Source organism: Lonchura striata, chromosome 2 (assembly GCF_050655825.1).
Source record: "Lonchura striata isolate lonStrDom1 chromosome 2, ASM5065582v1, whole genome shotgun sequence".
In the NCBI taxonomy this organism is placed as follows: Eukaryota; Metazoa; Chordata; class Aves; order Passeriformes; family Estrildidae; genus Lonchura; species Lonchura striata.
In genome coordinates this window covers 62,156,162-62,183,280 of record NC_140704.1, presented here as the reverse complement: position 1 = coordinate 62,183,280, position 27,119 = coordinate 62,156,162, and the positions used below count along the sequence as shown (strand labels likewise).

Here is a 27,119-nt window from a genome sequence, read left to right as displayed (position 1 = left end):
ATCAACAAAGCCTGACAATGAACTCAGTTTAGCAAGAAGCAATCTTTCTGTAAAAATTGTTTTGCTTCCAGAACTCCAGAGTCTTACAGTAATAAGTTCAGCATATATGACAATATTTGCAGATTAAAGGTACATCCCAAAGCAAGATACAGACACCAAAAGGTAACTTGAAGCTCAGTTCCACAGGAGTTTCCAAAAGGTCAAAAGGAGCAACTTTAAATAAACACAGATTGTGAATAGCAACTAGCATAAATAAGCTTCAGCTAGAACTGCTGTACACTCCCCTCTCTGTCTGGTACCAGTCAGACTCCTCGAAGCTGGCTTTGTACCAGCTGTACTGTGTTAATAAGGCATGCAAAAAGATCAGCATAAGGGACATTGGTGTAGACTAAACACGACAAATCAGAAGGCGTTAACAAAGGTCTCTCCAATAGCAACAAGGCAAGGGTGTACTCTGGCAATTCCTTCACAGTAGCATTGGGTTCATTAGAAATATGAAAACAAAGTGGCAACTGTATTTTAGAACTGGCAGAATGTGGTAAGAGAAATCTACTACAAGATTATAGGCTGGTAGCTGCAGCTGATGCATCAACCTAACAAGCAGAAAGTGCTACTTTATTTTTTAATATCATAAAGCTAGGACTATACTGCAACTCTCTTTTGCAGCATTCAGATTTTTTTTTGCATGCATCTCTGTGATCAAGGTTCCACACACCCATCACATTCAATGATGAAATTCACTGCATTTCCATACAAGCTATTTTAAAATAAACATCTCAGCCTTCAGAAAGTCTTTTCCTATCTTGTGGTAGGAAGCTGACATTTACCATTAGATGGCAGCGTAAGATCATCTGTTTCCTTCTCCCAGATGAACTGTTTTGGAAGCTGGCGTGGGAAGAGGGAAGCATCTGTATTGAGTGGGTGGATACAGAAGTATGTGGAATGTACTTAGCATGTCAGCCTTTGCTTTCATGTACGACATGGATCCAGCAGAGTGACCTCTGCTACATGCAAAACAACAAACACTATTCAAAAATTTTCTAACCACCACTAGGTCTGACTGATGTTACTGATTTGCAGAGAATGAATTTTTTAGCCTGACAGAGTAGTTAGAGGAGTCAGGGAACCCTTGGTTAAACAAGGACTTGTCATGCAGGAGGAGGGAGTATGTGGTACATCAGAACAAGCAATTCATTCACAAATATCACGTAGATCTAAATTTTCCATCAACATATTTAACCGGTGTCTACGAGACATAATCTTTCCCAGAACCATACAAAATTCTAAATAATCTTGTGTTACCAACCTGCTTTTGTAACAGCTCTAATCTGCTAAAACCAATTGAAGTACTGCCACATTGCTGCTAAGGTGAGAATTTTTACACCAAGTTCCGCATTTCTCATACTGAGACAACTACTCTGCACACTTGCTCTTCTTCCTGCAACCTATTTAAGACATCTCCTGGAGAAGCTGGCAATCCAATGAATGGACAGGTGTACTCTTTGCTACATTAAAAACTAGATGGCCATGCCTAGAGAGAGAGTGGTGGTGAATGGAGTTACCTCCAGCGGTTGGATGGTCACTACTGGGATTCCCCAAGGGTCAGTATGGGGGTCAGTCCAGTTCAGTATCTTTATCAATTATCTGGACAATGGGATCTAGTGTACTCTAAATAAGTTTGCAGATGACAACAGGTTGGGTAGGAGTATTGATCTGCTGGAGGGTAGGGAGACTCTGCAGAGGGATCTGAACAGGCTGGATTGATGGGCTGCAGCCAGCTGTATGAGGTTCAACTAGGCTGAATCTTGCTGGTGTTAGAACAACCCCAGGCAGCTACAGGCTGGCAGCAGAGTGGCTGTAAAGCAGCCTGGCAGAAAAGAACTTGGGGGTGCTGGTTGACAGCAGCTTAACATGAGTCAGTGTGTGCCCACAAGGGTGAGAAGGCCAAGGGCATCCTGGCCTCTATTAGCACTTGTGTGGCCAGCAGGACTAGGGTGAGGTCATACCTTGCTGTGCCCAGTTCTGGGCCCCTTGACTCAAGAAGAAGATTGAGGTGGTAGAGCACATCCAAAGAACAGCAATGGAGGTGGTGAAGGGTCTAGAAAGTAACTTTTGTGAGATGTGGCTGAGGGTGTTTAGTCTGGAGAAAAGGAGGCTCAGGGGTGACCTTATCACTCTCTACAGCTGCCTGGAATGAGGCTGTAGCCAGGTGGAGGATGGCTTCTTCTCCCAAGCAACCAGTGTCAGAAGAAAAGGACACAGCCTCAGGTTGTACCAGGTGAGGTTCAGTTTGGACATCAAGAAGAATTTCTTCACTGAAAGGATCATCGGGCATTGGAATGGGTGCCCAGGGGAGATGGTAGAATCACTGCCCCTGGAGGTGTTCAAGAAATGGCAGAACGTGGCACTTGGGGATATGGTTCAGTTGACAAGATGGGGATCAGTCAAAAGCTAGACTCAATGACTTTGAAAATCTTATTAAACTGTAAAAATTATGTGATTCTATTCTATGATTCAATGTTTCTGTAAAGGTTCCTAGCTACATCTGCATAACATAATACCACAGCCAGGAATACTCCCTGGGGAGGAAGGTGGCACAATCCTGCTCTGAACTGAAAGCGAGAATAAAGACAGTGACAGGACATTAAACCTTTGTATCAGTCTTTAGCCCATACTAAAAATTAAAAACTAGAATTCAAAGATTAAGTATTTTAAATACATATTTGCTGGTGGGAATTGAGTATCTCACAGCATACACACAATAGGTACTAAGTTACATAAATGCCAAAAAACATTTATCTGACTGGATCCACTTTGTGTTTTAGAAGATTAATTAACAACTTTTAGGAAGGGAGGAGAACAAATATATGCAAACACTCTTCTGCAGATACATTTGTGACTTCAAGGGTCATCACAACCAAAAGATATGGACCAGCAAGTTCAAGTTTCATTACAATATAATTGATTTTTTATTTTATTAGCAAGTGAAATTCTTAGTTACATGACACAGGAACTGTAATTAATTTTTGGAAAATGTGAAGAATTTATCAGCCAGAAAATATGTATACTTACTAATTGCTAAACCTGCATGCTGAAAGATGATGGCCTGAAGATTATGTATACACATAGAGTTAAAATATCTTGACTGTATATGCAACATTTAAAATATCTTGATTGTGTAAAAGAACAGCTAGAAGCATGACTGAATATATATCATTGCCTTTTTTGCATCCTCACAATATTTGAAAATGAAAGGACAATTCTGGTGCATATTTTGAGTATATATATGTTACTCCTACAATACATCTATAGGCAATATTCTAATTATTAATAGAATGTCAGACCCACTATTATTTCCCTTAATTCACAGTTCAAACCTTTTGCTCACCTAAATCTCATTGACTCTCAATTAAACTCCAATCTTCTATCTACTGTCTGAGTAACTTTTTTTTGTCCCTATGCATGCTTAATAATTTAGCAAACTGCTGTACTGAAGCTCTTTTCATTACGTACAAGGTCTTTTTTCTCTTATTTCGAGGTGTCATTTGCAGCACCTTGGAAAGCATCTATCTGAATGGTTCAAAAACTACAATTAATTTTAAAAAAGATTTTAATTGGACAAAGTACTATAAATTTTTTTTTTTAAAGCCACAAAAGGAACTTTTAAAGCCAAGCATAACCCATATTAAAAAAAAAAAAAACAAACAAAAAAACCAAACAAAAATCCCAACAAAATCCCTCGAAAAACCACTTAAATCATTCCCATGCTGCAGCTTGTCTTTTTTGTATTATTTGCTAATGCCTGATAATAACTTTCTACAGGAAGGGCTTCTTTCTCTTGCAGTCTGCAGTCTAATCACCTTCCTCTGCCTTCTCTTCAGTGTGCTCCTATATATTTCATTCCTATTCCATTTTATCACATCTGCTTTTCACTGCTTTTCTCCCTGAGCTTCTCAATTAATGTTTCTTTTATTTACCACTTTTTGCATAATCAACACAAGGCACTTGTCCTACCTTCTCAGGCATCAGGCTGCAAGGGCTGTAAATCCCAACAAGTCAGACCAAATGCTTCAGCTTCAAAATTAAAATACATCCCAATTTGCACATGTTTAAAGAAAACATTTAAAGAAACCAAAATGAATAAAAGAGAGATCCATAACATTGCAGATCCTTTCTGCATACACAACAGTATTATTAGGATCATATTAGGATGTCTTTTGTTTTAAACTATCCTAACAACTTTTATCACTTCTAGTGACAAATATTCCCATATCTAGTAATGGTTATTGCTAATTTTTTGCTTAGTCACTCTCTTTCTTAATTTACAATTGCCTTTTTTCACTACCTTGTACAACTTCCCAATACTTACCCATTCCATATGTAAAATATTTGAAAATGTGAGTTTAGCTAAACTATATGGTATTAAAGTTTATTTTATAGAAATAAACCTCACACTGCTCCAATTTATCAAGAAAATTATGGAAGATTTTCCATTGAGAAGGCATTCTTTAATTAAACCCAGAATGTTCATCTATAGTCAGAACTGTGCTGTCAACCACAGCACGAGAGCAGACCAGGCTTTTCCTTTCTTTGCCCTCTGCACAATATAATCCCTCAATTCCTCCACACAACCACTTGTTTTACTGATCCGTGATACGTCTCTCAAACTGGTGCTTGCCATAATCTTCCTGCTTCTCCTGCAATGAACCTGAGAGATCAAGAACAATGAACTAGGCTTGACATGCTTGCCCAAAGATGTCCTAATTCCCTCCCTCTACAAAAGATTATTTCCTAGATGTATCTACATATTTCTGATTTATTTATTTTCACATAAAACTTCAGGTTTAAGTAACACATTTTCTAATGCTTTCAGGAAAAAACCATTTTAAATATAACATGATTGGTTTTCTATTGAACAAACATCCAAATAGATAACTCTAAATCAAGAAAATCCTAAACTAATGCAGTTTAAGTTTCTATATGTTAATTCTTAATCTATCATATGGACAATGTCTTAACTAGAAGTAGCGACTTGAGAACCGGCAAACAAAGCACTCACTGCTAGTTGCTACGTAGCATAGTGGTAAAAAAGGATTGTTATGGGGTTTTTCATTTACAAAAAAGGGAGGGAGAGTGGAAGAGTGGCAGAAAGTCTCCTAGTAACACATTGGAATACTGTCCATAGTATGAAGGTCCACATTTTGTCAGGGTTTGGAAAACTCAGGAACATGAAAGAATTGCCTGTCAGAACTTACACCAAAGGCTAAAAAAATACTTTAAGAGATAAAATCTCCAGCTTATTACAAAAAATAGTGTATTTTTAAAAGAAAAAAAATATATATTCAATCTAAGAAAGAAATGCACAGCCAGAGGTTGGAAAGTGGTATGGATCCGCCAGAAATCCCATATGGATTTTGAGGAAGTGCAGCTTTCTCATCAGAACAAGGTAACAATGGACATTGCATTTTTTCCATTGCACTCCCCCTCACAAACAAGGGTATTCAGCAGATGAGACCTTAGTAATAGTTTAATTTTAAATAGTCTTTTGTTTGGTAGAGTTGACATCTTGATTGAGACAAGTATTCCTGGTGCTATTTCTAAGAGTTGGGCAGGTTTGAAGAGTGTCCCATTTAAACACCCCTAATTCCATTTATCATGCACTATAAAGTTACTATTTCAGACAAGAAAAGTCATAAACTCCACCATACTTAAGAAGTAAAGTAAAAAAGACTGTGTGCTGGAAAACAGTATTAGTATTTCAATAAAATAAACTAGCTGATGTGGCATAATAAATCACATTTTACAGTGCAATTTTAGCAACAGATAGCCATCTAATATCCTTAAAAGCCCCGTGAAACTCAAATGCAACAGTAGGTATTCCGTATCTACAATGTATAAATCTGAAGCCTTAGGTTATTTACCAGTCCTCAAAATCTAAACACCACTGGGGTTCAATATATCAGGCTTTTAAATTATCTACAATTCTAATTGATAATCCACAATAGAGGATTATGAAGCAGGACACAATGCCCACTAACAACTCAAGAGTACCAAACAGAATACTAGCAGTTAACAGATGTATGTGCTTTTAAATTTTCCCTTCCCTGCAAGCCATTAAACTTTCCTGGAATTCGCAAAGACACATATAGAGAAAACCACTAAAAACGTGGATTAAAGGCATTTGGTACTCACTTGTCTATCTCAATACCAAGTGGATTAGCTGGACGTAAGGACAAGGGGGGAATCCCTTTGTTCCTGTCAGTGCGCATGTCATAATAGTTCATTTCATCCACCCAGACAGCAGACTGATCCAAGATACCTAGAGAAAACAAAGCACAGATCCTTAAAACAACAAGGGCAGTCCAGCACCATCAGCTTCTAACATACTGAATTAATTTGAAAAATCCTGATAAATATAAAATGCATGCCTGGGTAATATATTGAAAGATACATGGCAAAACAACCTGGATGCAATTATGCTAAATTATTTTATTATAGCTGCTGAAAAGGTATTCGTGGCTGGGCATCAAACATTATCCTTTTGCAGAGTGCACAGTTCCACGTACATTAGAATCTTTTTCCTGACCACAAAGTATTAGTATTTTCATTTCTGCAAGTATTTTGTTATCTGTCCAAACCTTTTTATCTGCTACTTTCAAAAGAGCAATCAACTGAATATCTTCTCATTTGCATATTTTAGGGAAGATTCCTTTTCTGTCCCATTTGCTATCCAAACGGTAACTGAACTTTGGCCACATGCCAAGATAAATTATTTCAAGGACACAGAACCGACTTTGCTTCCAGTGCCTTAGCGCAGACAATGGATAAAGGTGAGGCACAATATGTCCTGGAATCTCAGCTGAAAATGGAACCAGCCATATCCTTGGCTTTGCCCTCCTTTAACATACCCATCAGATACAACACCAGAAATTACTCCATCCCCACACTTTCCCATATTTTCAAATACGAATTCTCCTCTCTCATCACCAAAAACTCCACTGTATAACATTTGCACATACACATTTCACCTTTCTATTATTAAGAATGCAGCTTGGGAGAAATCACATGTTATTTAACTGTAACTGAAGGACTGAGAATAAAAACCTAAAACATTTCTTGTGGGAACTCTTGTGTTAGGAAAGATAACTATCCAGCTTGTCAGTGAGGAGTTCTGAGAGAAACATTTTCAATCCACAGGGTATTTAGACTGGATTCTAGGTTAAGCAGAGGTCCTAGACTGCTTGGCAAAATAATTTCAATGGTCAAGCATCTCATGAGAAATACTTAAGACTTTGTCTTGCAGGATGGTTTGAATTACAAACAAGAAATGGCACTGAGGACTCAACTTTCTTTAAAGGCTTAACTGTCAGCTCAGGATTTAGATGTAAAGTTCATGAGCTGGTCCAGATTTTGTATTTATCTAATACACTTAAGAGTAATTACTGGATCTGTTATTAGGTTTTCTAGAATTTCAGAAGTTTAGAGCTATTCCAGAGAAAAAAATAAAGGGCTAGTTTTCATTCATCACTGAGGATTTTATCAAGATATTGAGAAAGGAATAATTTTTCCTATACCCTGAGATTCTATCTCTTACTATATATATGCATATTTATTGATATACTCTGCATTTTCTAAACAACTGAAAATTGTCCTGAGGTGGATCCATTTCAAACATAAATTTTATACAAATGACATTCAGTCACATATTTTCTTAGCAAAGAAAATAGATTTGAATAAGAAATATACCTATTTTTTCAGGTTTAAGCAGTTTGAAGGAAACAGTTGAAGTTCCTTTGCCACCAGACTTTGTAGTAACAATAATGTCTCCCTTGTCATTTTTAGCTTGTCCAACTCGACACACAATTTTACTGGCAGACATCCATTCTGCAGTGAGGAGACAGTTGTGCCCACAGATTGTTAAACCTGGGAAAAAGAAAAAAAAAAGACAAATATACTACTGTGAATGGAAGTATCTTTTGAAATTCTGCAATGAAAATTCATTTATGATGCTTCACCTGTTTTACATAAATTTATAATCCTTCACCAATCCCCTACAGTCATCCACAGTCAAGGAATCACTAATATATTTTTCAGATGTTTCCTAGGTGACTTCAGGTCTTTAGTCCCAGCTACAATTCATAAGACACAAGCAGTGTGGTTTGAAACTTATTTAAACTCTTCCATCACTTTTGGGCTACTGTGACTTTTACTTCACACAGAACAGTAGATTTGCGGTAGATTTTCTGTCTGCAAGACACTGGAGAATAGCTGTTCAGTATTGCATTCTGTGAAACTTCCCTTAAAAGCTGCACACACCAAATTTTTCACAAGTTCAGTCTATATGAATTTGCATAGAAAAATAAAAATCTCTGTAAAATATTTACAATGAACAATGTTTCTTCAACCTTATTTGTTCAGCAGTACTTCAGTGGACACAGAAGGCTGTTTTGGATGAAGTAGTATTAATTGACAAATATTCCATCCCAACCTCTTCTGTAAAAAATCCTGGATGCAAGATTGAATCTGATGAATAAACTGCCCTTGTTCTGTGAAAGAATACTCATGTAATGCTCATCTATTCCCCCTTCTACACTTTCTCATAAGGATGACAAACCATGAAATACAAGAAAGTCTTTTCTCATAGGAAGAGACTGACAAGCTTCAGTGTTCAAGAACACCTCTCATGAGTTAAGATTCAAGGTGCACCTTAATGTAAGGTCCAAGGCTTCCTGAGATTTCACATCCAATTGGTCTGATCAAGCCAACTATCAACTGATTGGTTCTGGTCAGACCAGGACTCTGGGTGCTGCAATGGATGGATTGTTTTCTCAGATCTAGAAGAACAATTTCCATACTTGTAGATGGAGTTCTGTTGTCCTGGAAAACTGGTAAGACCCTAACTGCTCTAGTATCAATTTGGAAAACAACTTCATTAGGTTCTTCTTAAATAACATCCTTAGCCAGAAACATTTTGCCTTATGTCCAAAAGAATAAGGCTGTACTAGTGTGTTGGCTGTACTGGAGTATAAATTAGTCAGGCAGAGCAGTTCCTCCCCTTGGCTTGACTTTTGTTTTTAATTTCTAGAAAGCTCTGACCAATTTAGAAAATACTTAGACACAGAAAAGGGTCAGCACATGCGGCTTAGTACCAAAGCTTCACACTTATTTTCTCTCACAATTTAAGTCTCTGACATGACACAGCAGAGAAATTTGGCAGTTTTCATGGCTGTCAGACATAAAAATGCATTACTCCCTGCCAAAAACTATCTTGAAAATGAAATCCAAAAATTTAAAAAATGGAAAGGCACTGAATCTTATTACAACTGAAATTAATCTTACTTGAGAAAGGACAGTAGATTTGTTTCTTTAATATTCTTTCTGAATAAAAGGCAGGGCCAGTGGGATGAAATAGGATATACACACAGAAAGACTTTAAAAAAAAGTTTGTTTATTTACTCATAAAATTTTAATCAAGTCATTTTAATAATTTAGTTTCATGGGCGAAAGAAAAAAACCATATATAAGGATGCATATTACATATATGCAATAATATAACCTTATATTGTTATATTATTACATCTCTTAGTTTTATGCTAGCATCTTCTCTTAAGGAAAACAGATTGTGATAGGAACTACGACTGAAATACTTTGCCCAAACAATTCATAAAGATGTTTTCAGCCTGTATTTTCTGTATTTATGATTCAATTGAGCAATACTTTAAAATCCAGAACTAAGCTATAGTAACTGTTTGAAGATCCTTGTATCAATTGTCTACTCATCAGAGGTTCCAAAAGCTCTCAAGACATCAAGATACAAGGTCCAATACTTTTGAAATGGCTGGAAATGGCCTTTGCCTGTATTTTAAAAATGCAAAAGGAAGTTAAGTCTCTATCAACATTTTATATACCACATGAAACAGTAATGGCACAACACAATAAACAAATAAAGGCATGTTGGGGGAGAAATTTTGATAGCACAGTTACCACATTTATTTCTCCAGAAACAGGAAAATTCCCTTTAAACAAAACTTAATTTGAATCTGTTGCATGGTATAAAGATCTCTGAAAATATAATTCTCAGCTTCTAGTTTTATGTGCCTTTCTAGACACATAATAATAGGCGTAAGTAATACTCTTATGGAGACTTTCCAATTTTGCTGAAGCTCATATATGGAAAATTTTATAATGTCTAAAAAATACAACTACAAATATCTTAAAAGACAAGCTAAACCTTGAAAACACGTATGTTACAGGTACCTCCTGGACTTGACACTTTGTACCACGAGCTATAGAGTTACAAATAAGAAGTTCATTTGGTTTCAAAGATACAAAGATATTACTAGAAGGCTCTCTCTTAAATAAAACCAAAAGAATGTTCTAGTATGTGATACTGTGGTTATATACAGAAAAAAAGTTTCTTGCTTTTCATTTTACACTAATGCATCTCAAACTTTTTAGAGTTTATAAAGACCTCACTCAAACTCGCTTAAAGTCTCATGCCTACAAAGCCTCACTTTTCCAAGTATTTCCATTCAAGTAACAGGGAATATTTACATGCCTAATTTAACCATTAAAAGAAATCTTTACATATCTGAGGCCTTAGTCACTTAGTGGAGAAAGCTGACAACTGAGCTAAGGAGAAAATAAGGCAATACATTATTTATTTGTACCTCAAAGCATAAAGTTATTAGCAGTTGTGTGTTACAAATATTACTCTGTAAGAAATATATGAAGAAATATTAGCAGCTGGTCAGCTCTAAAACAGAGGTACAGCTCAGGACATGTCTTCCTTCCAAGAACATAGCACTGATCACTTCTAAGAGGATCATACCAATGAACTAATAAGGCTATTGAAGTACAGCAGCCACACAAACACACAGAAATGTACTCACCCCTAACATCATCAGTTATTTGAGGATTTCTCAATATGAATTCTACAGTGTACCGCAACCTCACCTAGCAGCTCAGGAAAATACTATTTCTCCTTTTGAGAGACAGCAAACTGAAGTGGAGTGGAAAACTGTAGTAGCTTATGCTTGGCCATAAAGCTCATTGTGGTGGCCATGAATGGAATTTGTGAACTTAGTTTTACAGCCATAAAGCTGTATTTTTTCTAGCAAAGTCAAACAAAATTCCAATGGCCTTCAGAGGAGTCATGATTCCACAACAAATTAGATAAATTGTCTCACACATGACTACTGAAGTACACATATGTATAACTTACAAAAAAAATAAGGGAAATTCCAGTAGTTATAGTTAAGTTGGATTTCCAGAAGCCTTTAAAAATCTTGAAAGGCTTAAGAAAATGAAGCAACTATAGGATATGAACCTCTAATGGATAAATAGCTCAGCAACATAGAAACAGGGTGACAGTAAATGATGTGTTTTGACTGAGGAAAGTTTCCACATGGTATATGCCACAATCACTTGTGTTTAGTACATTTATAAATTACAAGATAAAGAGGTTATAAAGTTTGCTGATGATATTCATTTATTCAGAGCATGAAGACCATAAACCCCAGAAAAATGCAAGCCAGAACTTATTAGACTGAGTGATGCACTATAATGTAGATATTGTAACACAATTGCTGAAACGCATGCAGGCAAAATCTTAAATTCACAGACAGCAGGCTCAAACTGACTACTAAGCCTCATGCATTTAATCACGGAACTACAGTAGGCAGAACAACAAAAACATTAGTTTGATACTCAGTAGGAGTTACACAGAAAACAGAACTCTAGGACCGCAATACAAAACAAAAGTGAAAGTACAGTGTTATGCCACAGGGCATTCACATCCTGAACACTGCACACAACCAAGATGTATCACCCACGACTGGCAGTGAAAGTAAAAGAGATTCACTGAAGAGCAAGAAGAAAGGCCAAGCATACATGCAGAAAAATTAAATAAGCTAAAACATTTCAGCCTGAAAAGGAAGAAACAGAGCAGTAACGAACAAGGTCTGTGACCAGGAGAATCAGCAAAAAGATCTTGTCCCCTCCATCAGCACAGGAGCTATGATGATTCTAATGAAATTACCATGTAGAAAATCAAAACAGTAATGAAAAGGGTTCTTCAGATATTGTGTAGCTAAATGACTGGACCTGCTTTATCTGTTATAACTGCTACAGATATAAAAACTGACTTTAATTCAAGGCTTAGCAATGTCCTGGTTTAGGGTAATTTTGGGAGAAAATCCCCAGTGACTTTCTGAATATACTGAAAACACTTCTGACATGCAAATTTCAATGAGAAAATTCTCAGCTCCTGAGAAAGTAACAAAGGAGCATCTCATTATGTCTACCCTCTTCTAGTACGCTGCAAAAAGCATTCACTCTTTGTTTTCATATTCAGCACAGGATGCTGAGTCATATTAAGGGTTCATCTAAAAAGGTACAGTCAATCTGGTTAGTTACACATTGGGTAGCATCTCTGAATTTATGGATTCAAGTGCATATCTGTGTAAAGGGCATTCCTCATAACATTCAACACAGATTCTATCAAGCAAAAATTTTATCTCTAGTCATATTCAAAATGTTACCTTCTGCAGTACCAAAAGGGTGTTTTTTCAACTTACCTAGGAGGTCTGTAGGTCCAGTACCCAAATTTTCTCCTCTAATTGTCACTTTTGTCCATGCGATGCCTTCATTGGGAGAGATACCGGTTACAAGTGGGGGCTGCCGTGCTCGAGACATGATGACTATTCAGTTACTGCAATCTGAGCTGCCTTTATCTGTTCATCAAGAAATAATAAATTAAAACCCCATTAATTACATAAAAAATATTAAAATAATTTCAACCTGTTTTTCTAAAATGGTAGGGAAATACAAATGTAAATATGGAACACGACTCCAAGTCTTTTTTGACACAGTCATAAAAGAGTAAAGAAAAATTATATCTTCTTTGCACTTTTTAAAAAGTTAAATATAGCTTTCTAAAAAAAAAAGTATATTCAGAAAAATATTAAACCTTCTAAATGCTTAATGAAGATGTATACAGAGATTTCAAATTACTTATGTCAGAATTCATATGAGTCTATTACAACTTCTATTAGAAAATTTTTATTGTATTCCTTAGAAAGTTCAGAACTGTTAATCTAAGGTAAGTAGTAGACTATGATTACATATTTGGACAACTTCTCCATCAAAATAAGACCTACTGACATAGACAGTCCTATGTGAGGAAGCACTTAGCTAATATACCCTGAGAAAATTAGAGTATGACTTGCAAATACTACACTAGCAGAGATAATCAACAAAATAAACAACATCCCAACATATGAACAAAAATGTACATAAAATTACTGAAGAAGCATTTCCAGAAGAGTGCTCATTTGCACCTGAAATTGAGTCAACTCAGACCAGTTTAATTAGCTCTGTCATTAATAAGCTCTGTACCTCAAACAGAAATATGGTACCCATGTAACGTAGTCTACATGTAGTTTACTATGCAACTGATTTACTATGCCTATTTTTTATTAGCAGTTTCCTTTGTGTAGCTCTGCAGCTATAAACACCTATAAGAAGCTGAAAATATACACATGTTCAGTATAACCCGAATTACATCTCTTATTAAATACCATCACCATTTCAAAATCTCAGTCACACACACACAACACTTTAGTGTAAACAATTTTGGAAGCTCAGGTTGGTAAAAAAAATGTGGAATATAATCCAAGCTTCATAAGGCTCCTCTTAGCTATTGTTTTTTGAATCAAAATGTATTTTCTACTTTTATTTGCAAATGGTAAAGTCCAAGAAACCCTGAAACTCTCTAAACCACCTCTAACAATAAATAGCAAAACTGGAGTTTCCAAGAACCTGCAGTTAAGACATACTAGGATTAAGACACACTTGTTTCAGCTGCTTCTGCATATACAAAATACTTTCATTGTACCAAGATATTCCATGCTTCTACATAATCTCCCCACATTTTTCACTGGTAGTATCTAGATCTGACATGAGAATCAAAGAAGCTCCCACTGGCTGATTTCATTCTTCACATTCCAAAATTGGAACACACACAGAAAATTAAGATGGAAATAGACAAGGCAGGAACTGGAAGGAAGATCTCATGCTAAAAGTAATCAAATACTACCCTCAGAACAGGATCTCCTCTATCTCTCTCTATACAGACAGAGGTACATAGTAGGTCACCTATAACAAAACTTTGAATTCTGATCCAACTTCAGAGCCCATAGTCACACCTGAAGTCAGTGTGAAATGCATCCTGAATATAGGTAATATTTCACAATGCTCTGAAATACTGAGGTCCTACACAACCACCTCAATTCTATAAAGACATCTGATTTCAAATGTCTGTTTCTTGGTTTTACATACTTAAAATAGGAATGCTATCACTCATTTCAAAAGCTACTTTTGAAAACTTGTTAACACAGAAAAGGTATGTAGATACCTGAACACAAGAGAAGTATTAATATCTTCAGAGAACTTTTCAGACTGAACAGTGTGCAATTAATAAGAGATGCAAATTCACGCTGAACAAGCAAGAACATAGTAAGTTGCAGTATGTGAGCCAAGTTCAGTGTATGAAGGAAGGTTGGGAAGGGCCCATGATAGCACACACAACGCGTATCTAGTTTGGCTTTGTATCTTTCCGTGGCAAACCTCATAATATTTCTTGACATGAAAAACTACATAATGTAGTTTAATAAATCATTACTTGCTCATTACTATTATACTATTATATTATTCTGCCTTTTTTTGCAAACAACCAACTTATTAAATAGGAATTAATTATATAGTATTACATGGGTGCTCTTAACAGTCTTACATGTAAAATATCAGAACATTTTACATTGACCCAACATGAGGCTGGAGAAGCAAGCAGTCAACAGATGCAGGCTATAAGGGTAGAACAGCACTGAAGAAAAGAAGAGTATCACCCGATTACAAAGAAATCAGCTGAGAGTCATCTCCAGCAATGGAAGAGAAGGCTGTGCTCTGTGCTAGTGCCCTACTGCTATTTCTTTCACTGAACTGGCTTCTCCTCCTCCTCTCTTGCACAGAGACAGTCTCTGCTGTTTCTCAAATGCCATGTCCTCATCTTGCAGACAAACCGTTTCTGTCCCATCCTATTGATTGTCCCTCTTGACTTTTTACCCGTAAGTTCAAGCAGGGATGTTACTATTCCATCCTCCTTTCAAATTCAGACACCTTGGTAAGTGCTCTTACCTCCCATTGCCTACTCCAAGACTTCTTGTCCAGACACATCATCTGTTCAACTACTGATCCACTTACTCACCACAGGTGAAAAAGATAGATCTTGTCTTCTGTCAACATCCCTAATCCTGGAGTCATAAGGCTTGTCCAGCTTTCCTCTCATCTGTGCAGCATTCAAAACTACACCACCACACCACTACCCAACAAAACATGAAACAGCACAGTAGAAATATGATACTAGATAAGAATCAGGACCCTAATTTTACCATGAGGGAGAATAACAAACTGCATCTATTCCTCACAATCTTATCTATGTACTCTTTGCAGCTTTTCTCGCAGACCCTCAGCAAAGCTCAAGGATACAGCTGTAAAGGAACAGTGGTGTTAGGTCCTTCCACACACACAACCACCTTCTGCAGGAAGCAACGTGTGTCTAGATACCAGTTAGTCAATATAAAACACTTCTTTTATTTTGGAGCAATTTATGTGGAATATTAATCAGTAACACTGATGTAAAAAAGCCATCTTCAATAACATCAGGTAATATGGAGAGGAAAAAAATCTTGAGAAAAACAAGTAAAACAGAAGCTACTGTGGTATTATTTGTGTGGTATTGTTTAGTTGACCCCCTCCCAAATGTTATAGCTCCCTTGCATTGCAGCTATTGTTGCCTTCAAAATACCCAGGCACAGAGGTAATTGGCTTGTTTCAATACCAAAACTCAAAAGTAATATTACAACATCTTTTTCTGGATTTCAGAAATCAGCACTAGATCCACCTTCATGATGAGCTAAATAAATGTAATAAAAATGCTGAGCCTCCTGAAATCTAGTATTTCTTCTAAAGTATTTCCATACTTACTGCAGATTTGCTTTAAAATACCTCACTGGAATGAGAATACCACAGTAAATCTCAGCACATTTCAAAGCACTACAGCACTGAGATGCTCTATGATCATTATTTTTAAACAGCAATTACTTTCATTTATTTCAAAGAGTGGAACTCTTTGTAATATGTCATTATTATAAATATCAAGTAAATTTTTGGGAGCCTTTAATTCATTTATAATATTTCCTGTCTTTCTTATGATGTCCATAGCTAACTTGACTAAGGTGCTTACTGGTAAGCCTAGCCACTATATTGCTATGGCAAGTTCCTAAATTTCTTAAAAAATATTTAAGGCAAATCTGACAAAAAATTGCTTTTTCATTTCACAAAACATGACAACCACCTAATTCTGAGCTTTTGTTGCAATTCTGTATGTTTCCCTAAAGCTAAAATCTGTTCTTTACAAAATACACATTACACACAAAGTAGTAATTTTATTAAAACAGCCCTTTTCCTGAAAGACTGATTCTCATGCAGACAAGGAGAGTGCAGAAAGACAGTTTTCCATACAAGATCTTTCCTCTCATGAGCCAGGCTCACTGAAGAGGTTTCAACAAAACTGTTTTTAACAATGGACAATCTTCTACATTAGGAGAGCTCTCTCTCTCCCTCTTTATTTCTCTCCACCCTTTTTTTTTAACCTAATTTCCTCACAATATCTCCCCACCAATTTAATGTGGATATCTGATTGACTGCTCCGACGATCTTGCCCATACTATTCTATTATTCTGTCATAATTCTTGTTATAAAAGCACAAGGAGTTAGAAACCTCTGCAAAGACCACTGACTACAAAGTCCTCTTGAAAAATGCCTTTCATAAACAATGTCTTTGTCTTTACACCAGTTTCTCAAATAAACTGTCCTCTCACAAAGGTTTGGTTAAAAAAAAATTCCAGACAATTCTGAGCATTAAAAACTTGCTAAAGAAAGGACATCTTCCATCTTTATCCTAAGAAAACCCACTTTAAAATAAATAATGAAGCAATGAAATATGTGCCAGGATAAGGGAAAGTACAAGTCTATTTGGTTTTTTTTTTTTTTTTTTTTTTTTTTTTAGTTTTGTAAGCCTTCAGTTTTAAGTTGTTTTGAAATGAGAGTTCTTACATAGGTTTCCTCATTCAACTTTCAATGGCAAACAGAGAAGAAAACCAAAGTAAAATGCCAAGAGCTACCATACCTGTTCTGTAAAGCAAACTACTTTCTATATTTTACTACACTCTGGAAGTACCACTAAAATAAGAAATACATGAACAAACAAAGTTCAGGGTTGAAGGATATAAAATTGGCAGGTAATTTCAAATCCAAAGGGAAACTACAAACATCTTGAAGGCATGAAACTTTGGAAGATGAGTAACAATATGCTGCCACCTTACAAATTCCACCAGTGGAAAAAAATTGCAGTTGAAGTCTTTTAAAACAGAGTTTCTGACTTCTAAAACAAAATAGCAAGATGGTTCCAGTGACTCAAAATTCAGTTAAATTAAAGTTTTCAGTGATACTTTGACACTGAACTGAAAAGATTCTCTTGGAGGAAGGCAGACTCAAGGTCAATGCAAGTGCCATGGTCATCTAGCAAAGGGAATCAAACCTGTCAGAATGGAGTGAAGAAAAACCCAATTTGTCATCATTGTGAAAGCCTAAGTTACAAGAAAGCATTTAAACTTCAGGTATCAGATATTTATTTGTTCTTAATCATAAATATGTGACAGAATACAATTTAAAAAATGTTAAGGCAGGAACAGTAAAGCATGACCCATGTGCAAATCACAGTATGCCTCAGATGTTGTTGTTTACTTAAAAAAAAACACAAGAAAACCAACCTGAAAACAGTGAGTTACACTAACATCACAGCACTAAATAATTCCTAAATGAAAAGATTTATGACATGCTTTTTAAAATAAGCAATAAATACTCAGATTCCAGAATGTAGGTGATGGCCTTTTAACCTTAAACTATACAAACTTGTGCTTCTAGTACATCAATCTAATAATTTGTTTTCACTAGAAAACCCAGAAAGTCTCCTGAGTACAACACACTATGACAAAGTCAGTGAAGGGACATGGCAAATGACCCCAAGAAGAACGACAAAGCAAAATGTTTCCTGGATGTTTGTACTCAAAACCATTACAAAGTGATGAAAAACACTACTACAACATTTTCTGTGCTTTATCTTCCCGACAATATAAATTCAGACAGACAACTACATAAACCAAGAATTAAAAGCATTCAAAAAGCAGCACTGTGAAAATAACTGACATTTATTAACCCCTCTGGAGATCTTCAGTGCCCTAGAATTGCCACAGCCTTCAACACTGCATTAATAATACAAAGTCCATTCCTGCAAGCCTGCCAGAAAAGACTGGGAAGTGAATAAGCTAAACAATGCTGAAATTCCAAGTGATATTAAGAATCTATGCATGTTTATTTAAATAATAAAAGAAGACTTGTCAATTTAAACAAGAAGCGCTCACGAATCTTACATTTAGGGGGAAAGAAACTCTTCATAACACCACTAAGCTACTTATAATGAAAAGATGAACAAACATAAAAAAGTGGGTAATTTCACTGTCACACAGAAAAAACAAAGCCTCATTTGTCTTGCCCTGTCATATCTGGCATGTTAATTCAAGCCAATATTAACACTGACAAACATGTTAACCTACAGCATTACATGCCAAAAACCAGCTCCAGTTCAGGAAGATGTGCAAGTTTTGTGACAGAGAGGGCAAACAACAAAAAAGAAGACTTGCAGTATTAAATGCCATAATATGATATCTTGTGCTTTTTCAAAAGGCTCCTGAATAGTCCAATCAGCCACAAAGGGTACACTAGGTATTTTAGTTTTAGGGTGGACAAGGAACGAGTGCAGCAGTTTTGCTTTCACCCAACCATCTTTGCAGATTCCCTTCAGTATCTCAGAAGTCCTGCTTTCCTTAACCCACTAAGGTACATCTTCATGGCCATGTATCTTGACGGAGTGAAAGCTAAATAATCACAGCACTCAGCGATGCCATTAACATTTCTCAGTCACAAGGGATTAAAAGGCTTGGACCCGGGGCAGATGCTGGGAGAGCCCTCGGCAGAGGAGTTCACCGCCCGCCGCAGCCTGGGCTGCAGCTGCGAGGGACTGACACCGCTGACGGTGGAACCCGGCTCGGGAGAAACTCCGGGCACAGTTCCGGCATCCGAAATAAATTAAAGTAAACAGTGTTGCTCTCTCTCATCCACCCTGTTAGCAGCCTCTCGGTTGAGCTGGAGACCACACACCCAGACCACACAGCACCAGCTGAACTCACTCGCACGCAACATCTAGAAGCTGTCACTCTGCTGAGGTATGAGCAGGAAAGAGGGGGGCCGGAGTGCGAGTGTGTGTGTGTTTAGAAAAGCTGCTTGCTTTCTCCTCCTATCATTACAGCTGGTTATGTTCTGTGTGGTTGGGAAGGAGGGAAAGAAGGAAGGGATAAGAAAAAAGATCTATAAAGCTCACTAACAAAACACACTGGCCTTGGCCTTTTGTAGTAATGATTTGCACTCCTCCTGTACTAGTTTAGTAGCTGATGAAGGGCTAAGAAAGCATCCATTTAACATCAATTAACCTCCTATCTATCACATGTAAAAAAATAATCTAGACTAGTATAAATTCATTTCCTTGTACATTTTAAATTACAGCATCCTGTCAGTTACGATGTGAAAAATACCTATATATTGATCTATTTTTACATCAGGAATTCTAAAATGCTATTTATTTGGAGATGGGAGAGATATTCCCCACAAAGATTAACCACACAGATGACATTATGACATCAAAAAGCTGAATTTTTTCTGAAAACATTCCATTGTAAAATGAAGTTTTGTTCATTAGCATTCTATACCATAAACAACCTGAAGTTAATGAGACAACATATAACACCAAGTTTGTAACTCATCAGCAGCAAGAAGTAAAAATAGCAAAACACTAAAAATAGATTAAAACCAACAATAGCCTATAATACAGATGAACAGAGACTTTTAAACTGGGGGGGAGTTCTTTGTTTCTTTTAGCTCAGAAATCATTTCATCTGCCAATTATGTCACCTGTTCAAACAGAGCACGCGGAATAAGATGTTTGAGTACTCATAAAATCTATTTCACTGAGTCTACTTTAAAAAAAGATTTCCTTTCCTCTGCTCTTCTACCATGAACACACATACCTTCCCCATCAAGCTCACCAGAACACAAATTTAATACATACACATCTGGACAGCCCAGAACCACAGTCACATTTTCACCTCAGTTCAAAATCTTTTTACTTAAGTGACAATGATAATCTCCAAGTGTCACTACTAAACTAAACCATCACAACTGCAATAATCCAAATATCAGTAACAGCCTTATAAACTTGGATGAATATATTTGTGTTTGTGAAAACCTTGAGGAAGAAAAAAATTCACCTCACCAAATACGTTTTGAAAAATGTTAAGCTTCAAAGCTCTGTACATTTACATTGAAAACAATTTATTCCCCCAATTGATTAATTAGGTCAATATACTGCGTTATGCCAGTTCTTGAATGAACGCTTTTGCTGATGTATTCAATGTAACAGCATCTATTCATTACCAAGACTCAAATCAAACCAATTTAAGTGTTCTGATTGTCTACTTTGGTCATACTGGCTTGCCTAGAAAAGGTCAACAGCATAGAATAAAATACAATTAAAGAAAGTTTGAACACAGATGTTTTTGCCCAGAATTTCTGCTACTTTCATTATAAATTATATTGCAACTCCCCAGAAATTAATTCATCTACTTGTTAAAAGCTTCCGTATTTACTAAGTGACACATCACTATAATCTAGCAACATTGTAAAGGAAAGTCCTAAACATCTATATATAAACATCTCAGCTTTATACAAAACTGTATCACAGATGGCCATAAATCTCCCATTAATTTCTAAATTCTCACAAAGCACATCATCCTACATCTGCTTTTACCTCCAACATTCAACAATGTTTGCTTCATCCAGAAGTCAATATCCTACTCTTTTCCAGTTAAGCCATTCAACCCCCTTTTGTTCTAAACTTATGATTAAATTTTTGTACATCATTTAATTAATAGGAAAACGGTAAAAAATCTTAATACCTCATTATCCCTTGATCTTATGTTATTCACAGGCAGAAATCTGAAAACAATACTTCAAGCATCAAAATCTTTCAAATATGTTTATGCGAATGCATTCAGAAAGATCCAGAAGTTCAGAAAAATAAACTAAATGAATCCCAAAGGGATGAATTTTTTTCGAGAGAAAAGAAACAAGACACCATAGATTTTTTTTTCTAAGCCCTGTAACTATATACAATATTCTTTATAAAAACACTGTATAACCACTGTAATTATACAGTTCACATGGTAAAGTTTTAACTTGGTTGCTTGTAGGTAAGACTGCAACACTCACTTACTGTGTGACTATTTTGGCCATTCCTTTTGTTTCAAAAATATTTCAAAGATGAGACATACACTTGTGTTACCAAGATTCTAGTATTTTTAATGTTCTCTCCCCAACACCTCGTTCTGGCCTTTGCTCAGGAATGTACTCAAGCCATAGGCTACAGCATTTTTCTCAATTCACATGGTCCAACACACACTCAATTACTTCCCTGACAGCTTGTGTGCACAGGTATTTTTCTAACAAAAGCCTCTTTTTGCCTTACCAGTCTTCATTTTCACTCATCCCCCTAAAATCCTATCTCCTGTATGGAGCGATCACGCTTAGAGAGTAGTGAGGTTGTCTTGTGAAAAACACAATCTCCTTTGCCTTCTCTGCTAAGGAAACATGCAAAGAACTCATCTGCTATATACATAGCTTCTTAATTTTTTGCCAAAAATCCAATGTAAAGTTTTCCAGCAAGAACCAAGGTATACCTGTTAAAGCCACTGTGAGATTTGAAATGTCACAAGACTCACAGAATTCTCAAACAGAAAACAGAAAGTAATTGCTTTTTTAATTGAGACATTTTATGAGTATCACAAAAAAAAAAAAAAAACAAACAGTTTAGTTTGTTCTCAACACAAAAGTGACTATTTTAAAAGGAACTTTTACTTAGCATAGCCTAAATCTTTAACTAATGCAGGTTTTTTGATGAACTTCCAAATATGGGGTACATCGCTTTTGGGTTATCAACAATGTCAAAGGAAAAAAAAAAACCCAAGTCTAAATATACCTTAAAATCCTTGATTTACACTGTAATCTGAACCACAGACACTTTTACACTGCCAGAGACCCCACTGATTTCTGCACAATATAGCCTAAACCCTGTCTTTGAGAATAAAACTGAAAATCTGGGAATCTGCAGTTCCGTTAAGGTCAAGAGAAAACCAGATCCAATAAGGACTTGGTGTCTCAGAAACTATGTTTTCCTTAAAAACAAAGCAAATAAAATTAGAAAGGAAATGTGGGCTTTCACACTCATCACCAGGCATAATTGCAGTATTTTCTAATGAAAATGCTGACCATACTTTCTGCAGATTAGTAATGTCCATTGTGAAGAAAAGGCTCCACAGACCAAGCTCTTTTTGGAGAAAAATCACTAAATACTTCCAAAATAATATATAAAGCACAAAGAATTTACCCAGCAGGGTGAGGTGTATGACCTGGTGTTGTTTAAAATACTAAATACGTATCTTACCTTTCCCTATGCATGCCTGTAACACGGCAATCACACAATAACTATTTGCAAGCATTTCTGTCATTAGTTGGTTTCTAGGGAAGTTGCTTCAGGGGGGTTTGGAGGGTTATTTTTGCTCCAGGATATCACAAAAATTATTTTTTCTCCCTGCTGCCCCTCCCTTCTCCTTATAACTTTCAACACTGGGAGAATACGCCACATGCTTTTGAACTGAAATGCTGATTGAAATTCCCTAAAATAATTTTCAGAATAAAGTACAAAAATTTTTATCAGTCAGATTTTTGAAGTCAGACTTTGCAAGCTGTAAACACAGACCTTTTCTTTCATGTTCAGCACAAAAGATGAAACATAAATCTGACGTGACTGCGCAGTGCATGTGCCGTCTCATCATCCCTCATCTTCCAAGCACCTTTACAAACAAGATTCCCTCCATTACCAAACACCATATTTCTCCTCTGGGAGAAGTAATTTGAAAGACAATGTTGCACAGCCCAGATTTACAGAATGTAGGTGGTCCAAGACAGAAGGTCAAAGTTAAGCTGAAGAGCTAACATCTGACTTCTGCTAAAAGATACTAATTCAGCTGTTTTCAGATTTTGAACCTTCAGCTGGCTTCAAGTATAGCAGTAGGTTCCACTCTGTCTGAAAAACTCACACAGAAAATAAATTCACTGTAACATCTACAGTCCTCTGAGTACTATTTTCCAGTCCCTGACTATAAAATGAAGTCCTTCTGACTTCTCCTGCAGAAGGTTTCATTTGCCTGTTTGTATAAATAAATAGTGACCTACAGGCATTCAAAATACATGCAGGTAGTGTCTGCATATGCTCCACAGCTTTTGTCCTGGTGTACAAAACTCTAACTATATATTATTTCATGGATATTTTCCATAGTTGTCAGAATCTATGTTTTAAGAACACATTTTATATTCATTCTTCTGTCACCATCCTATCAAGAGAAATACTTTTATCTTTTCATTCTTGCTTTTTTTTTTTTTAAGTGCAGTTGGAAAGCCGAAAATTGCAGAATAAACAGAATTAAAATAACTCAAAACTGATAAGTTTAATTTCAAGTACAGCGATTAAGACTTACTGAATTTACAGCTAAATATACCACTGCATTGAAAGAAATTGATTAAGTATGGTTCAACATAACATATCTGAAAGTTTTGATTAATAAATGAGGTCAGTGGCCTCTGCCTTTCTAGTCAACCTACTTATTTTGCTTTAGTCCAGCTTCTCTGGGAAAAGCAGCATAATAAAGAATGGACTGTATTAGTGGATACAGTTTCTTTCTAATAGGACCTCAGGACAACAACTGGCAAATTACAGATTTTCATATCTTTACTGTCCAGTTTTGCCTCAAATGCTCTCAACAGCTGGCATAAAACCCATGCTCACTCTCACAAGAAATCCTACCATTTTAGATTTCTTTTACTGTTCATGACTTAGAACTTTACTTTTTTTTTTTTTTTAATTCATTTGGAATTTCATTAACCTAGACCTGCTTAGCTCTAAAATATGAAAAGCAATTAGAGCATTAAAAACAACCACAAACCATCAAGTCCATAAAAACATTTTCATTTATTGAATGAAGACCAGAAAAATACAAGACAACTTTATATTTTTTTTTTTAAAGCCAGCATAAGTCTGATGGATAACAATCTTTTAATTAAATTGCTTCACCTCTGACACATCCTAAAATATGTTTTCCATAGAGAAAACCACCCTTACCATTACAACTTAAAATAATTTTCACTCAGATAAGTCCAACCAGTATAATGAAAATAACTGCATCTGTTTTAAAGGACCTTGCAGACAACAGACATTTCATCTAAATAAAAACAGTTGTCCAAAGAGTGGGCATAAACCACAAGCACTAAGCTATCCATAGGAAAGAAATCAGCAACAAGATATGCCTCTTGCTGCTTGTTGCTAGGTCAGTGCAAGCTGGGATAAGATACGATAAAAATAGGGAAATAAGATTTATAGTGCATTCCTGCTTCAGGTGAGCAAAATGTAAAGGAAGAAATCAGACCTGTTTTTCTAAGCCACAAGTTTGTTTATTTACAGTCCTTTAACTGTTCTGACAACTTCACCATAAGCAAAACAAAAACATCAAAAGCAAAAACAAAGAAAATGTTTATAACAGTGAAACGCAAAGAGATCACTAAAGGAGAAAGAAGACTGTTTACTTGTTATAAGAATGATCAGAAAACCTGGAAAACTGAAGCGTGATTATGATTCTAACTACATTTTAAACAATGAATATTTGTAGTTTAGGTTTAATCTGATGTTCTGTCAGAGCTAGGATGGCTTAATATTTTACTGGCTTTTGACTCAGAGCTTTTGAGTCTATGGTTAGAAGCTGTTAACCTGCAATAAGTGAAGAAATTGCAGAAGGAAGACTATTTAAAAAAACAGTAGAACTGTGCAGAATGGTAAACTCTCCTCTGGGAACAAGATCATCCCAAATTTCAGACATCTGCACCTTGCTAAGAGATCATTTTCAGGTTCCTAATTAGGATAATAGAAGAGGCAAGGAGGAAAGATGTTTGGTCACCCAGCTCATGGACGCTTCTGGACTGCAAGGTAGTCCAAATGAGGCAGAAATGTAGCACTGTGTAGGAAGTTGAAAAAAAAAAAAAATCCAAGTCTCAGAGAAGCGTAATCTCTCCAGACAGAAGAATGAAAGCAACCATCTCTCAACCAGCATGTTATTTCGATTCCTCCCACACTCCTTACCCTGTTTTTTCGTATTGCATTTGCCTAGGTACTCATTCATTTTGGGCAGCTATATCTGAAACTTGATGGCATAACTAAATGCGAAGCCAAAAAAGAAAAAAAACTAAGACAAAACATAAAATCAGTCCTGAAAATAACCAGCTTTTCAACAAGTCCTGCAAGTAACCAGCTTTGACTCACCTCTCTACCCTGCTCATTTCCTCTCTCCCCCACCCAGCACACCCACACTTCACTGAGCCAAACGACCCCATCATTTCACACGGGTCGGACGGGACGATGTCGGAAGTCTTTTCCAACCGAATGGACTCTGGGACTTGGCGCAGCTCTGGCTCAGCCCGTGCAGCCCGGCGCTCCCCCGGGCCGCTGTCAGACACACGAGACACAGGCAAAGGCCACGGAGCCGCTGCTGCCGGCCCTGGGGCCGGGACAGTGCCACCAGCGCTGGGAAGGGCTCCCCGGCCCGGGCCCGGCCTCGCCCGGGAGCGTCACCCGGCAGGACACCGAGTGCCGCCGGTGGCAGGAACCCCCCGCCCTGCCGACAGCGCCCCGGCAGGGGGCTGGGGAGGAGCAAGAGCTGCTGCAGCCGGGAAGGCACCGGGGGGGGGAGCCGGCCGGAGCCCAGCGACGCCCCCTGAGCCGCCAGAGCCGTCGCCGACAGCTCCGTCCCCACGGGGCCGGGGCGGGGACGCGACGCTCGACCCCGCCCGGGGAGCGGAAGGCGGGGGGAGACCGAAGGGAGGGGGGCAGCCTCCGCCCCGGGGAGGCGGGGGGGGGGAAGGAAAGGGAAGGGGCCGGAGCTGCCCCGCAGCGCCCGCCGGGGGCCGGGGCAGGGCCGGGGCCGGGGCCGGGGCCGGGGCAGGGCCGGGGCCGGGGCCGGGGCCGGTCACTCACCGCCCGCCGCCGCTCGCATCCGGCACCTGCGGCCGCCCCGCTCCCGGCAGCGCCCCGCGCCCGCAGGCGCCGCCAGCCGCCGCCCGAGCGCATCGAGGGAGCGCCGAGCCACCGAGGCGGGCGGGGGAGGCCGCCGGGCCCGAGCCGCGCCCCGGCGGGAGCCGCGCCCCCGGCAGGCCCCGCCCCCTGCCCGCCTCCCCCCCTCAGTCCCGGCCCTGCGCGGGGCTCCTGAGGGCCCCCGGAGAAAATGGGGGTCGGTTCTCCCGTGGATGAGGAGCAAGGGAAGAAAAAACATATTTAATTATAACAGTCTTGACTGTGGCAGTGACAACAGCGACAGGACCCTGAGAGAGCTCAAGAAGCGTTTGGACAATGCTCTCAGGCGCGTGGGGCGACTCTGGGGACGGCGCTGTGCAGGGCCAGGAGTTGGACTCGGTGATCCTTATGGGTCCCTTCCAGCTCAGCAGATTCTGTGATTCTGTGAACAAAAGTAATAAATTATAATAAAACCACCCCCAAGCACTGCGCCTATAGGCAGAGACTCGCCCCAGCAGTAGTGTTGGGACTCCCAGCCTGAGGTGTGAGGGAGGCTGCCCAGGGAGGTCGTGGAGTCTCCCTCCCTGGAGACATTCCAAACCCACCTGGACATGTTCCCGTGTCACCTGCTCCAGGTGACCCTGCCTTGCAGGGGGCTTGGACTGGACGGTCTCCAGAGGTCCCTTCCAACCCCAACCATTCTGTGATTCTGTGA

The 27,119-nt window shown here is 38.0% G+C and overlaps 1 protein-coding gene across 2 annotated transcripts in view; it reads right to left on the bottom strand.

Annotated features, from left to right (window-relative positions):
* Window positions 1-26,430, bottom strand: part of EXOC2 (exocyst complex component 2) — a 126,499-nt gene extending 100,069 nt beyond the window's left edge. The window contains exons 1-4 of one of the 2 annotated variants that reach the window (XM_021544771.3): window positions 26,369-26,430; window positions 12,579-12,734; window positions 7,747-7,923; window positions 6,193-6,319 (exon numbers count right to left, since the gene is read on the bottom strand). In XM_021544771.3, the coding sequence (XP_021400446.1) occupies window positions 6,193-6,319; window positions 7,747-7,923; window positions 12,579-12,696 (422 nt within the window). In that variant the 5' untranslated portion in view covers window positions 12,697-12,734; window positions 26,369-26,430. Of the gene's footprint in view, window positions 1-6,192; window positions 6,320-7,746; window positions 7,924-12,578; window positions 12,735-25,657; window positions 26,021-26,368 lie in introns of those variants that run through there. The other variant, XM_085571326.1, reaches the window with a different exon arrangement.
* Between the last annotated feature and the right edge of the window lie 689 nt (window positions 26,431-27,119).